Below are 15,650 nucleotides of genomic sequence, written 5' to 3' on the forward strand. Positions count from 1 at the left end.
ACGTGATCTAATCCGATTATGTAATCCGTTTTTTCTTTCGAAAAACACATTTTCAAGATTTGATCCAATCCGTTATCCAAAATCCTAGTGGATTACTTTTGAAAAACCGGGCCCTGGAAATAGTGCTACGTTGCTGTATTACTGTTAGCAGATAATTATGTAATGTTTTAATGCTACTTAATTATTGGTAACATTTATGTTTAATGTACCATTAATGTGTAATGTTACTAAACACTTTTAATGTTACTAAATCAAGACGTTACTTACGGATATAAGTGGGAATTATCGAACTTTCGAGGGCAGCAACGTGAGACTGGACCCAGCTACAATATAAATTTATTTCAGTCCTTTGTACTCTTATCACTATCTTAAATATTTTTATAATTGGGTTCTCTCTTCTTGTTTAATTTGAAAAGCTGTTTGCTCCTCAGATCTTTAGATCCCTCCACGGATATCAGAAAATTGCTTTATAAGCTATAATAATGTACATATTATATATCTAGTAGTGAAATCGATGTCAGACACTGTAATATTCTCTGGCCCCCTTACTGCTTACCGTGGTGATGAGATTTATAGCAGATTATCATCACTAAATGGCTGGTTGTCTGAGTGGTGCCTGCAGAATAATATAGATTTTATAAATAACTGGAAGAGTTTTGAGGGCAGACCTGACCTGTTGAAACGAGATGGTCTCCATCCCTCCTGGGATGGGGTTTTCCTCCTCTCTAGAAATTTGGCACACAGTCTTAATAATGCTAAAGGCTGACTACCTAGGGCCCAGGTCAGGAAGGAGACAGAATGGCTTAACCAACTGTCTGCTTGCCGTCTCGCGTTACAGAATACACAAAATATACAACATGTAATAATCCCTTCTTACAAACAACATAAAATAGAGACTGTGTCTGTCCCCCGGATTAGCAAACATAAGATATTGCGTAAACCTCTTGAAAGTAATTTAATAAACGTTAAACAAATCAAACATGAACAAAATACAGATAATCAGCTGTTACGACTCGGATTGCTTAATATTAGATCTCTCTCAAATAAAGCACTTTTTGTTAACGATTTGATAACCGATCATAAAATAGACATGCTTTGTTTGACAGAAACATGGCTAAAGCCAGATGATTTTATTACTCTAAATGAATCCGTTCCCCATGATTATTACTATAAACACGAGCCTCGTCTAAAAGGTAGAGGGGGAGGTGTCGCTGCACTTTACAAGAATTCTTTTATTACCTCTCAGAAGTCTAATTTTAAGTACAGTTCTTTTGAAGTCATGGTACTTCACGTATCGACACCTATTACTAAGGACAAAACATTTTTAAAATTTATTCTAGCTATTGTATATAGGCCTCCAGGGCACCACACAGATTTTATTAAAGATTTTGGTGGGTTCTTATCAGAACTAGTACTGGCCGCAGATAGAGTCCTTGTCGTCGGTGACTTTAATATCCATGTAGACAATGATACAGATGCCTTGGGACTGGCTTTCAAAGACACTCTTAACTCCATGGGCGTTAGTCAACATGTGTCAGGACCCACTCACCTTCGTAATCATACTTTAGATTTAATACTTTCTTATGGTATAAATGTGGACGATGTTAAAATCGTTCAGCAGAGTGAAGATATTTCGGATCATTATCTGATATTATGTTTGCTTCAATGGCCTACGGCTGCAAATCAAACTCCTTGTTACAAATATGGTAGAACGATTACTTCAACTACCAAATCTGCCTGAATTGTCTAAAATATCCAGCATGAGTAATAACGTTGACGATTTTGACACTACTATTGAAAATTTTAACTCTACTTTCTCGGAAATATTAGACACAGTTGCTCCTCTGCGTTTAAAGAAAATTAAAAATAGCAGCCCAACACCGTGGTATAATGAACACACTCAGACTCTAAAAAAAGCATCCCGTAAAATGGAGCGCAACTTTAAGAAAACGAATCTAGAGGTATTTCGTATAGCATGGAAGGATAGTACTCGAAATTACAGGAATGCAATAAAAACGTCTAGATCCGCCTACTTTTCAACACTAATAGAGGAAAACCATCACAACCCTAGGTTCTTATTTAACACCGTGGCTAAATTAACAAAAAATAAGTCGTCATCGACGTCAGATTCTGATTATCAGCATAACAGTGATGAATTTATGAACTACTTCACAAGTAAAATCCAAGATATAAGAGAAAAAATTATAACAATGCAACCTGTAGTGAAATCCGCTGAACAAACTAACTACAGCACCCCTAAGGAGAAATTGCAATTATTTTCTACAGTAGATCACGATGAACTGTCTAAAATCATTAAATCATCTAAATCATCAACATGCATGCTAGACCCTATACCTACAAAACTACTGAAAGAAATGCTCCCCGAAATTATAGATCCTCTTCTTAGTATTATTAACTCATCTCTGACATTAGGACATGTGCCTAAAGCATTTAAGGTGGCTGTTATAAGGCCTCTTTTAAAAAAACCCAAACTCGACCCTAAAGAACTAGGGAATTACAGGCCTATATCGAATTTACCTTTTATATCTAAAGTTCTGGAAAAAGTAGTTTCAACCCAATTATGCTCCTTCCTCCAAAGGAATGACATTAATGATGAATTCCAGTCTGGATTTCGAGCATGTCACAGTACAGAGACTGCTTTGATCAGAGTTACAAATGATCTGCTTTTAGCGTCTGACCGTGGCTGTATTTCGTTATTGGTGCTGCTAGACCTCAGTGCTGCATTTGACACCATTGACCACAGCATACTTCTACATAGACTCGAAAATTACGTCGGCATTAACGGAATAGCATTGAAATGGTTTAAGTCTTATTTATCCGACCGTTTTCAATTTGTAGCAATAAACAATGAGGTGTCCCGCAAATCACAAGTCCAGTACGGTGTACCACAGGGCTCAGTCTTGGGACCCCTGCTCTTCGCATTATACATGCTACCTCTAGGAGATATAATAAAGCGACACGGAATTAGCTTTCACTGTTATGCTGATGATACTCAACTTTATATTTCCTCGATGCCTCATGAAACCCAGCAGTTTCATCGAATAAATACAAATTGTATCAAATACAGTTGTATTTGACAGTACTCTCTCATTTGAAAGCCATGTCGCAAACACCTGTAAAGTTGCATTTTTCCATCTTAAGAATATATCTAAATTACGTCATATGCTGTCACTGTCAGATGCAGAGAAATTAATTCATGCATTCATGACATCAAGACTAGATTACTGTAATGCACTTCTAGGTGGTTGCCCTGCGGGCCTATTACAAAAACTGCAACTGGTTCAAAACGCGGCAGCTCGAGTTCTTACACGTACAAAAAAGTATGAGCATATAACCCCGGTTCTGTCAACCTTGCACTGGTTACCTATAAAGCATCGCATTAACTTTAAGATCTTGCTTATTACCTATAAAGCCCTACATGGTCTAGCGCCGCAGTATTTGAATGAACTTCTATTGTATTACAGACCACCACGTACATTACGCTCTAAGGGGTCCTGTCAGTTGGTAATACCTAGAATTTCAAAATCAAGTGCAGGTGGTAGATCCTTTTCTTATCTAGCGCCTAAACTTTGGAATATTCTTCCCTGCACGGTCCGGGAGGCAGACACACTCTGTCAGTTTAAATCTAGACTAAAGACTCATCTTTTTAATCTTGCATACACTACACCTCCATAATATTAATCCTCAGAGGATTTAGGCTGCATTATTTAGATCAACCGGAACCAGGAACACATCCAACAACAAATGATGTACTTGTTGCATCAAAGAGTGCAGAACAGTACTCTACTCTCAGCCAGTCTTGTCTCTTTGTTCCAAGGTTACCGCAGGATGCAGTTCATGCCCAGACCTGATGGCAGAGCTGAGAATGGGAAGCGGTGACCTGACAAGTGCTAAGAGGATAGAGCTGGATAAAGGACGCGACAACTTTGTTTTTTTCTACAACATTTCAAATGCTATTAGATTGTTAATGATAATCTTTAATTTTTATATTTTTATTAAGCCTTGTTGTGCAAGCACTGATGAGCTTGTGCAGAGGCAGCAGCTTTTGCCAGAGGGGAACTGGAATCCCCTGGTTGGGCCTGGGTTCCCCTGAGGTTTTTTTTCTCGATGGGAGTTTTGGGTTCCTCACCACCGTTTGCATATTGTTTTGCACTATCTGCCTGGCCGGGGGGGCTGCTTTAGAATTCATACTTGTATTAAATGTGTCTCATGTACAGCTGCTTTGTAACAATGAAAATTGTAAAAAGCGCTATATAAATAAAGTTGAGTTGAGTTGAGTTGAGTTGAATGTTTTTCTGCTCACCATGCATATTGTTTTAATTTGCTGAACATAAGTCTTCCATGTACATTTCTCTTCACACCATAACCCTACATTTCTAACTCTTTTACACTTTCCATACTTTTGACCACATTGTTCAACTTCTCTTTCCCGTAAATAACATAACTGACATCTTTAGAAACCATAACCCAACGTTCAGCCTTTATAACCTTATGAGTACCTTAACTGAGATTTAATATTCTTGGATCACTTCCATACAGTGGGAACATTTCTTGTTCCCCTGCGGATTTTGAAAGTTTACCTGTTTATGAAGAAATTAAGCATCTATAATGTTTATGGTAGTTTTTACTTTAAATGATAGAGACAGAACATCAATCAAAAATCCATAAAAAGAAACATTAAACAAGGGTTATAAATTGTTTTGCAATTCGGTGAGTAAAATTAGTATTTGATCTGGCTCCCACTGATTATATACTGTATTAATAGGTATAGGTTATGTGCTTATATGTAACACAAATTACTCCTGTCACTTTAGGAAATTACTCCTGATGTCAGTTTGTTAGGTTTAAAAAAGAAGCCTGCCATCACAATCTGTATATTCCATCACAACCTCTTCACCATGGTCAAGACTAGATTAATAGCTGTCAAAGGTTATCAGGGACAAGATTGTAGACTGACACAATGCTTTGGGCTACATACAGAAGCTTAATGAGAAGGAGACAACTGTTGGTGTGATTATTTGGAAATAGAAGAAATCAACAGTAAAATGATCCAGAAAAGGCTTAGGAGAAAGTGCTGTGGTCAGATGGAGCCAAAATTAACTCTCTGTTTTTGGAGGGAGAGAAATGCTGACTATGACCCCAAGAACACTGGTCTCTTTAGTCAAGCACATTATGTTTTGGGGCTTTTTCTCTGCTATGGGAACAGTATGCCTTCACCAGATTGGGGAGGTGAGGGACGGTTCCATTTACTGTTAAATCTTGGACGAGAACCTCCTCACCTCAACAAGAACACTCAAGATGCGTAGTGGATCGGCCTTCAACATGACAGAGACCTAAAACGTATTGCTAAGACCACCAAGGAGTGGCTCAAAGAGAAGCACAATGCAATACAAATCAATGTCTAAACCAGTTCTTCATTCTTCCACCTATGCACCTTTCATGCAGTTGAATTAGTACTAAACAAATAAGTACTAATTCAAGAAATTAGTTAAATTAACAATATGATATTTGGCTGAGAAACAGCTATCAAAATCAGAGGGTGCCAAAAAACTACTTATTTATGTAATAATAAATTCAGTACTGTGACAAATGTTAGATTGAAAATACGTAAAGATTATAGTTTCTAAGTGTGGTTTAAAATGAGAGCTTTGAATTGTTCAATGCCTTGCATAACCAGTTTTGTCGTTTTATCAGATGGCAGAAGCAGCCTTTGCATTTGTTATGCATTCAATTATGGTTGAAAACAATGTAGAAAACAGTAGATTTGAAGATGTTCTGGACTTTGAAGTCCCAGAATAAGAATATTGTGTTATATTCATTTCTGCTTTATCAGATTTGGAGGAAATCCTCTGCTTTAGTTTTTATTTACCCTGACAGAATTTTCTTGGCATCACAAAAAAGTAAAAAATAAAACACAAATAAAATGAAATGGACCTGTTGTATATTAGTTGTTTTTGACTTGTGTAAAATTAATAAGGTCAAATATAAAAAAAGGTTTAAAATATTATTTTGTTTAAATAAGTGAAGGAAACTGCTCTAAACTTTTGCGATAATGCGGCTTGGCAGACCAATTTTATTTACGTCCCCACCAATGTCAAAATCAAAATTTCGCCCTTGCCTATAACCATAATCACAGAATACTATTTCATTTGTTATATTCAACACTGTATATACAATAAACAAAAATACAATAATATGACATTGTCCAGTAAATTAGTAAAACCTTGCAAATACACACACACAAGATTATTATTATTTAACATAAAAAAGATATGGCTTGGCAAACCATTTAATGTTGCATTTATGCCACCTACTGGAAATAGAGTGAAACACAGATCAAATAAATGCAAGCGTTTATTTATTTATAAAGCACAAAAAGCACTAATAAACTGTACACAGCAGTGGTCACCACATTTTAAAGTGGTGTTTATTTGTTATACTGAATTATATCGGAAAACGTGGCAGGAATAATCGATCGCATCAGAACAATATAAACATCAGAAAGTCGTAATAACATGCCCAACATATAATGATATAACCATGGTTTTGGACTTAAATGTATTTCACGAACACTTTACACAAAGCATTACAAACTGCATAAACTAAGATTTACAGCTGGTCCTTACCAGTGTGTAACACAACTAACAGAATGTCAAGTAAACAACAGATGATCATTAGTTCCTAGGACAGACGCAGACGTCACGTTCAGTGAGAGGAATGAGTGAAGTGAAAGTTAACAAAGTAGACGCTTGACACACTGCATTGAACCGTGTATAGGAGCGTGTTACAACACGTGTTAGCAAAAATGACAACAAATTACTTCACTGCTACACATGAATGACACGTGACGCCTAACTGGACGCTTCACTGCTGCACGTGATTTACGTGACGTCTACGTCACGTCAACGTCTCGTCTGCGTCTTGAATTCAATGCAATAAATAGCAGAATAAAAAAAAAGTTAAGACGTGGAGTTAGACGTTCAGTGAGACGAATGTTTGCTGCAAAGTCATGTATTTGGACCCTTAGGAACGCCATAACTGTGCACCCTCTTCACGCAGACATCACACGTCATCAGTGCGCTCACATCCACTGTGTCAATGTAGGGAGAATGACGAACAATCAGCAACAATCAAACACTCCTGATGAAACGACAACAGACGAATGTCTGTTTTGAAAAAGCAGAGACGAAAAACGTCTGGATCATGAAAGATGAATTAACATGGGTTCAGCTCTGACCAGTGTTGGGTAAGTTACTCTGAAAAAGTAATTAATTACTAGTTACTTATTACATATTCAATAGTGTAATTAGATTACTGTAAAACTTACTCTGTCCCAAAAGTATTTAGTTACTTATTACTTTCTATATCCTACATCAACCTATTAGCTAAGTGATTCAAGGATAGAAAACGGCTTATTTAATTCATTCAAATAAATTATATTAAACTACATAAAGTATTACAAATGTGAGAATTATAAATTAAAGCATGGATTTCAAAGTTAAACTTTGAATTTTGATGTCAATTCCACTATTGCACACGCATATATTACACAAAGTGTTTTGTTAATTACATCAAAAGTAACTGTAATTAAATTACAGGAAAAATGAGAGTAATCCCTTACTTACATTTTTCAAGGGAAAAGTAATTAAATTACAGTAGCTAATTACTTAGTAACTAGTTACACCCAATACTGGCTCTTACACACGATGGACACTGCTGGAGCAGGCAAAGGGTCTGAAAGACAATACCATGGTTGCTCTCCTTCTTTTGGACTGGTATAAACTAGCCTGGTAATACCAAACTGTGCGGCTTCGCTTCGTAGACAGAGTCTGGAACGGCTTGATTGACAAGCGTTTTCTTTCTCGTGGACGTGCGCTTGTCTGAAGTTTAAAATCATTGGTGTACCCGTAAGCCAATCACATAAGGTTTGGTTATGACGCATGTTGTGCGCCGGCTCAGCCGACTCGAACATCCGCTGTAAGCACAGGTGTGTGGCGAAAACAAAACCATCAGGCAAAATACTTATTATATGATTATGTGAAAATATACAGATAAAGTGAAGTAAATCTAAGCATCCACGGTACAATTAGTGCATCTAAACGTCTTGGTTACGTATGTAACCTCAGTTCCCTGATGGAGGGAACGAGACGTTGTGTCGAGAACGACAGATGGGGTTCGCCCTTGAGAACCAATCAACTCTGACTACTATAGAAAGGCCAATGAAATTTGGCGAATTAAATTTGCATGCCGGGCTCCGCAGCATTCACTTACCTCTTGTTCTGAAGAGCCTGAGAGCCTCTCACGACTGCAGCAGAATACGATACGTGTTTGTGGCATAAGGGACACAACGTCACGTTCCCTCCATCAGGGAACTGAGGTTACATCCGTTACCTAGACGTTCCCTGATGGAGGGAACGAGACGTTGTGTTGAGAACGACAGATGGGGTTGCCTATGGAAAACGCCACAACGCTGTATCGCGTCACAATCTCTAACGAAGCGACGGTAACAGGCCTGGGAGTGTCAGCTCGATGCTTTCCCGAAACTGTAACCTTCCAGTGTGGAGTCGGGGGGGTTCCAGAGCTTTTTAGAGAAAGATGGGTACAGCCCTGACCGGTAACCTTTCACGGACGGGGCCTTAGCTCTCTACTGGCGAGAGGCCGTCCGGCTAGGGTTTACACCGGGTGAGCGCAACTCTTAATCAGAGAAGCGCTGCAGAGGCCACCTCCTACCCGTGGGGAGGAATATGGTGGATATAGGTATGGTCTCGTCCTTGAAGGAGAACGCATGGAACGTGCGGACTGAGTAGTTAACTGTGAGGTGGAGGTCCACCTGGGGAAGCTCATGGGTTACCAGGAGTGGGAACCATTCTCATGAGGATACATCTACGGAACAGCCCACGGAGGGGGTGTTACAGACGTCCGGTAGCACTAGGTCCGGTTAGAGCTATCTGTGATAGTTCATATGGAATCCCGGCCTAAGGGGAAAAGCCGCTCTGCCCAGCCAGCCCCCAGGGGGTGCTTGTTTGGTGATGGATGGAATGCCTGTTCTTAACCAGTGTCTGGGTAAGAAGGGAGGTTGGTGAGGTACCAGTTTCTTAGCCATATGTTTGGGTAAGAAGAGTGGTAGATAGCACACTGACCCAACCTATTAGACGTTGGAAAGGTGCTTTCGCAGGCATACGCCCCCCCCGGATGCCAGTCATACATGTCGCCACGCAGGACGTGGGCTGACACCGGGTTAACGCGAAAGTTGTTAACCCTTGCGAAGGTGTTTGGGCGTAGCTCAACCCGCAGCTCTACAGATGTCTGCTAGAGAGGCGCTTCTGCCAGTGCCCAGAAGGTGGCTATACTCCGTTTGGAGTGAGCCCTCACTGCCAATGGGCATGGGAGATTCTGAGATCGGAATGCCGTCGTAACGGCGTCTATGATCCCGTGCGCCAGCCTCTGTTTGGAGACAGCCTTCCCCTTCTGCTGTCCTCCAACAGACACGGAGCTGGTCAGAGCTTCAGAGCTCTGCGTGTGCTCTGATATGCCCGCCTCTCGCACGCGATCCGTGGGAACGGCTGGTGTCGAGGAGGATCAAGACATGAATGTAAGCGTCCTTCAGGTCGATTGCCACGAACAAATCCTTACACCTGATAGATGTCAGGACGCACCTCTGTGTGAGCACCCTGAACGGCAGCTTGTGATGGTGCTCTTTTCAGGGTACACAGACCTTTGGGGGCAACCCGCCGTCTTTCTTGGGAACGGTGAAGTGCGGGTCGTGACCCACTGAACATCTTGGTTTTGAGGGACGAACTCGATGCCTGTTTTGCCAGAAGGGTGGTGACCTCTACCCGAAGTACGGAGGCGTCCCTGCCTCTGACAGAGGGAGAGATGATGCCCTGAAACTTGGGAGAGTCTCTTGCGAACTGGATCGAGTAACCAAGATGGACCGCCCTCATTAGCCAGCGAGACAGTGTGGGCAGCTCTCGAGCTCCCATGGACTGTGACAGGGGGACCAAGGGGACGGTCTGCTTCATCATTGCCACGGGGGGTGGTTCGTCAGCTGGCGGAGCTAACCATGTCGCGGGGGTCCCCGGAGGGAAGGTTGGCTCTGCTTTTTTACCTGGGGAGAACAGAAAAACTCTGGGAGTAAGTGGGCGCCAAGCCCTGAAAAGGGCCCGGCTTTGGTGACGAAGCAGGAGTCGTCCCTTACCGACCCATCAGAGCCGTGGCTGTGAAGGTTCGGGCCCGATGTTTTTCTTCCTTAGGTCTTCCCATCAGTGTCCCTTTTCGCGAGAAGGTTGCTGACGGGGTGGAGGGTTCCCTCTCGACCTCTGCTTCCGGGGTGCCGCCTGTGGGGGCACAGGAACCGGAGCCAATGTCGAAGGGGTCCTGGGTTGCAGGGAAGTAGACATCACGTGAGATCTCGGAGGCCTGTAGGCGGCCGAGTCGCGGCGTGAAAAAAATTGGCTAATTGCCACTGTCTGCTTCACCGTCAAAAACTGCTGAGCTCAGTCCTCGACGGTGTTACCAACAACCCACCCGGCGAGATGGGTGCATCAAGAAAGCGGCACAAGGTATAGTCGGGGGTGTCTCTCCTGGAAACACTACCGTGGACATCGTCCGACCCAGGGCCCGTGCCGCCGTCTTGGTCGCCTGTAGAGCGCTGTCAGCGGCGGCGCGGAGATCCTGCATTGTACCCGGGTCGGCCTTACCCTCGTGGAGCTCTCTCAACGCCCTGGCCTGGCGGACCTGCAGGATGTCCATGGCATAGAGAGGGGAGGCAGCCTGGCCCGCAGAATCGCAAGCTTTCGACACCAGTGATGCCGAAGTATTACGCGCTTTGGATGGTAGGATTGCCGATTTCCCCCATGTGGTTGCCGTCCGCGGCACATGTGCATCGCGGGCGGACGTTCCACCCGGGGGATCTCGGCGTAGCCCCATCATCGAGGGAAGTAAGGGAGCCTGAGCTGGTTTCACGGAAACGGTCCGTGAGTGTTCCGGGAAAAACATTGCACCCGGGGTGGGCGCGGTTTGCACTGCGCTCCGACCCCAGGAACCACGTATCCCTGGGTTAGCACGGATGACATCACTTCTGCTTCCTCCTGAACTCGACCACTGGGGGTAGAGCTCGGATTCGTCAGAGTCGGATGCCAGTCTCCCTCCGATGCTGCGAGCGACATCTCATCTACGTCACACATCGTTTCCGAGTGTATGCGTGAGGATCCGGACGGTATGCCACCGTTGGTTGGGGAATGTTTAGAAGAGGGAATCTGGGTGCGATCGGCCGCAGTGCGGGCAGATGTGTCAACGAACGCTGCTTCAGCGTGCTGGACGCCCAGACGCCTAACGCAGTGATCGTGTCCATCCCCCTCCTCGATGAGGGTGCCGCACCCAAGAGAACAGCGAGACATGCCGCGCTGGGGATTGCTCATTCAGTCCTGAAAATGACTTTTTTTGAAAAAACTCTAACACCTCTGGAACCACCGAGACGCCCAGGGGAAGGTCGCTGCAGGTAGGGACGATCCGCTGCAACACGTCATAGATCCGGCAATGTAGAAGAAGAAGTCATTAGCGAAGGCTCTGCAGAACAAAAGGTAAATGAATGCTGCAAATTTCATTCGCCTTTTCTACAGAAGTCAGAGTTGATTGGTTCTCAAGGGCGAACCCCATCTGTCGTTCTCGACACACGCCGAGAGACCGACAGAAAGGGAACTCATATTTGACAGTAGAGACAAACAAGAACAAATTTACAGTCAAATGTCAAAGTTAGGATTAGTTCTGTTAAACACAGCGCTTCCTTCATTTCCAGTCTGTCAGAAATGATGCAATTTAATTGTGAGATTACATCATGACATGTTAATATTCAAGGACTGGAAAAGAAAAGAGACACTGACCTGTCAAAAGGGTGCCAGTTCGAGTTGACAGATAAAAGACAGCGAGATAAAGCCTATAAAACTTCAAGGACCATAAAAAAGTTGAGGAAGGCCATGGACTTGCCATCACGGAGCAGTGTCACCGAGGTGGGTTAAATCACAATTATCGACTTGCCGGACTTTGGCCTCCCCAGTTTCTCGCTGAAGATCGGTAACAGTCAACACATTAAACTTTTCCCAAAACCCTTACGGGAGTAGGGCCACAACATCACCTCCATTCAAAATGTGAAGCAAACTCTCTTCTTGTTCGGGCTTCAGCTCGCAAATGCCGGGAATATTCTCCACAACAGAGCGAATAGCATCCTGTGTCTTCATGTCCGCTGTCGTCTTAGATTAACCTAAACTACAATCTTAAATTCGGCGCTTAGCGTCTACATCACGGCTCTCAGACCTCTGATCGCTGGTTGGACGGCTGGTATGGAGCCGGAGATAAATTGGGAGATGGTGTGCTATATCCAGAGGTGGGGGACTCGAGTCACATGACTTGACTCGAGTCTGACTCGAGTCACAATTTTCAGGACTTGCGACTTGCTTGACAGAAGTAAGATAATGACTTGACTTGACTTTGACTTGAGAGCAGGTGACTTGAGACTTGACTTGACTTTAAATGGAAGACTCGACAATGACTTGAACTTTGTAAAGTAATGAAATTACCTAAAATAATTATTGTGACTCGGCAGCACTACAGCGCCTGTGCCTTTAACGCTGCTCAACTCAAACCGCGCCAAACAAGGTGAAACAGCCAATTACTGTAGAGCAGTTACGATAGAGAGGAAACTGCGCATGCGCCTGGCGGCTTGAAACAGTTGTGGCCGTTACAATGGCGGACAACAGTCGAGCTCCACAGATAGTCACGTTTGGCTATAAGGACTTTGAACTGGACCGTGAAAATAAAAAATTATTTGCCAGATGCAGAGCATGCAACGCGAGGATTTCTGACGCGACAACCACAACGTCGAATTTCATCCGACATTATAAGAACCACAAGGAAAGGTTACAAAGTAATTTCTTTATAGTCAGTGTAATAAAACGATTACTAATATAATGAATTAATCGTTTCTGTTTGTCATAATTTTGCTTTGGTTGTTTTTTATCATTAGAAAAGTGATAATCGATCATCACTGGTAGGCCTACATCTGATCTCATAAGGTGATGAATTGGGGAATCTGGCTATAATGGCGTAGCCCGAATTGTTATGTTCTTAAAACATTAAAATCATCTTAAAATAAAGAAGGGCTTCTCTGTATTACATGTAGGCGAATGTCTATATTAAATGTGCGCATGTTCAAGTGTTTGTGTTGACTGCGTGTGGAAACTGAATAGCAGCTCTCTTATATACTGCATGACCGGTTTACATGGACGCGCCGGTGAGATCACTTGAACTTAAAAAAACTCTTTAAAAACTTTTCGGTCATACTGACGAGAATAATTTCATAGTTCGAATCTGTTAAATGTCTAAAAAAATTTTATACTCACAATAACAGCAAAACGTTTTGTGCTGTAAAATAATGAAACCAGTTCAAATAGAAAACAAATATTCTCAGATTATATATTACGTATGAAACGTTCATACTGCGTGTCCACCGCAGAGATGACGATTAAGCATCATAACTTCATCACTGGGCTATATTAACATACATTTTATTTATATTCTACCGAATGAAAAAGATTCGTTCATTTTGATAAACAAGATTCAATACCGAAGTCAATAAAATGATCCGGGATTCCCATCAATAGATGCAAATTCCCTATAGGCCTACTGTTCACATTAATGGACAGCACAAGTATTACAGCATCATATACTTAAAACATACAATAGTCAAGTTTTCAATCACAATTCTTAGTTTATAAGCTTCATAGCCTGTATAAATGCATTCTCTCAGATACAAGTATTTCCGTTTCTGTGTAGACGTTGCAATTAAATTGAATTAGATTTTATTATACATTTCAGACTGGATTTCTTTTGTGTAAGCAACACTTTTATTTTCAGATATTAATGTTGCACAGATATGCATATAATTCATATATAGCAATGTGAATAAGATACATAATGTATGTATATAAGTTCATCTTTTCTGTGCAAAAATAAACATGTATCTAAAAAATCAACCTCTGTTTATTTTAGTACTGCGACTTGACTTGACTTGAAACTTATCAGGACTTGACTTGACTTGCTTAGGGTGAACCCTTGACTTGACTTGACTTGCTTGATTTGTCTAAACTGTGACTCGAGACTTGACTCGAGACTTGATAGTTAAGACTTGAGACTTGCTTGGACTTGGCCATATGTGACTTGTTCCCATCTCTGGCTATATCAGACCGAGTACAGAAGCGAAATGAGATTGTGCGGAAGTACAAAGTCTGACGTAGTCAGGCTAGGTATCAACATATGCCTCCAGAAGAATTTAATGGATTTAGTTTGTAATTCGTTAAGTGGATTTACGAAATACATTCATGTGTGTGTTGGCTTTGGACGCTGAATCTCATAGAGGGTGGGATTATAATTGCAGTGCTAGCAGGCTAAAATTAGCACCTTTCCAAATCAACAACCCAACCTTTAACGGGTGTTCACCGGCAGTGACCCCCTCATCTGTTCTGGGCCTATGGACACTGAAGTCACGGGTTCTCCTGAGCTGCTTAGCTCTTTATGATATTGTAGTGCATCGCCAATCGTTGATATCTGTCTCAACTCTAAATACTATCTAACCCAAAGCACAAGTGAAGAATTATGCTGAAATAATTGTCAACACACTGACCCCTGTCTTTTGGCCATTTGAGGTCGGGTTATGGCTGTATTGTATAGTACACCACTTGTTTTGTTAGGACAACACCACTGTCACACACACACACAAATTTACATTTATGCATTTGGCAGACGCTTTTATCCGAAGCGACTCACATTGCATCCTCTTATACATTTGTTTCTGATGATGTGCAATCCTGGGATCAAACCCAGGACGCTGTTGTTGCCAGTGCATGCCTTAACAGCTGGGTGACAGGAAAGCATGTGTGTGATCACACACAGACCTGTGTCATAATATACAATGTAGACCATACGTTACCCTAGCAACAAGAAGATATTGGTTATCATTGACATGACCTTACCAGAGTAGAGGTGGCGTAGTATGGGGCGTGACCACTCGGAAGCAACACAGGCTGCAACACACAGAAGAGTGTTAGTGAGGTGAAATGATTATCAACATAATCCGCAATCTATGAACACAATCAGTGTATTCTTACCTTGGCAGGTGATGTATGCATCTGGGGTGTGTAACCATGGATACCATCGATGGGGGTGTGTCCAGCATCACTGAGGTGTAACAGTTCTGCATTCTTTACTGCAGTCAGATGTGCAGGACTCTGCTGTACGGGTGGCGTCTCTTCGTCATGGTAACGATATTTCTGTAGAGAAAGAGTTGAAAAATATTTTGATGAATGTAGTAGGCGAGACGAGAACGTGAGTCTCATATCATGGAGGAGATCGGGAGCATAAGAGGACGAGTAACCGGACCGTCAATGAGAGAGGACCAGGCCTGGGTTTTAGTTGTGGTTTGTGTGTGTCGCCGGCAGTCGTCCGTGAGGGGCTGCCGGCTGTCTATTTTCTATTGTTTTATTAAACGTTTGAATATTTGCCGGTTCCTGTCTCCTTCCTTCCTTTCTAAAGGACTTTGTTACAATGAAGTTTTATAACAAAAGTTTTTCCACACG

At 42.2% G+C, this 15,650-nt stretch overlaps 1 protein-coding gene across 2 annotated transcripts in view; it reads right to left on the reverse strand.

Moving 5' to 3' along the window:
• Positions 1-15,650, reverse strand: part of dlg4b (discs, large homolog 4b (Drosophila)) — a 118,775-nt gene that overhangs the window by 71,436 nt on the left and 31,689 nt on the right. For both annotated transcript variants that reach the window (XM_056732491.1, XM_056732490.1), the window contains exons 2-3: positions 15,183-15,344; positions 15,048-15,098 (exon numbers count right to left, since the gene is read on the reverse strand). In XM_056732491.1, coding sequence (XP_056588469.1) covers positions 15,048-15,098; positions 15,183-15,344 — 213 coding nt within the window. The remainder of the gene's footprint in view (positions 1-15,047; positions 15,099-15,182; positions 15,345-15,650) is intronic.

Source organism: Triplophysa dalaica, chromosome 20, assembly GCF_015846415.1.
Source record: "Triplophysa dalaica isolate WHDGS20190420 chromosome 20, ASM1584641v1, whole genome shotgun sequence".
Classification (NCBI taxonomy): domain Eukaryota; kingdom Metazoa; phylum Chordata; class Actinopteri; order Cypriniformes; family Nemacheilidae; genus Triplophysa; species Triplophysa dalaica.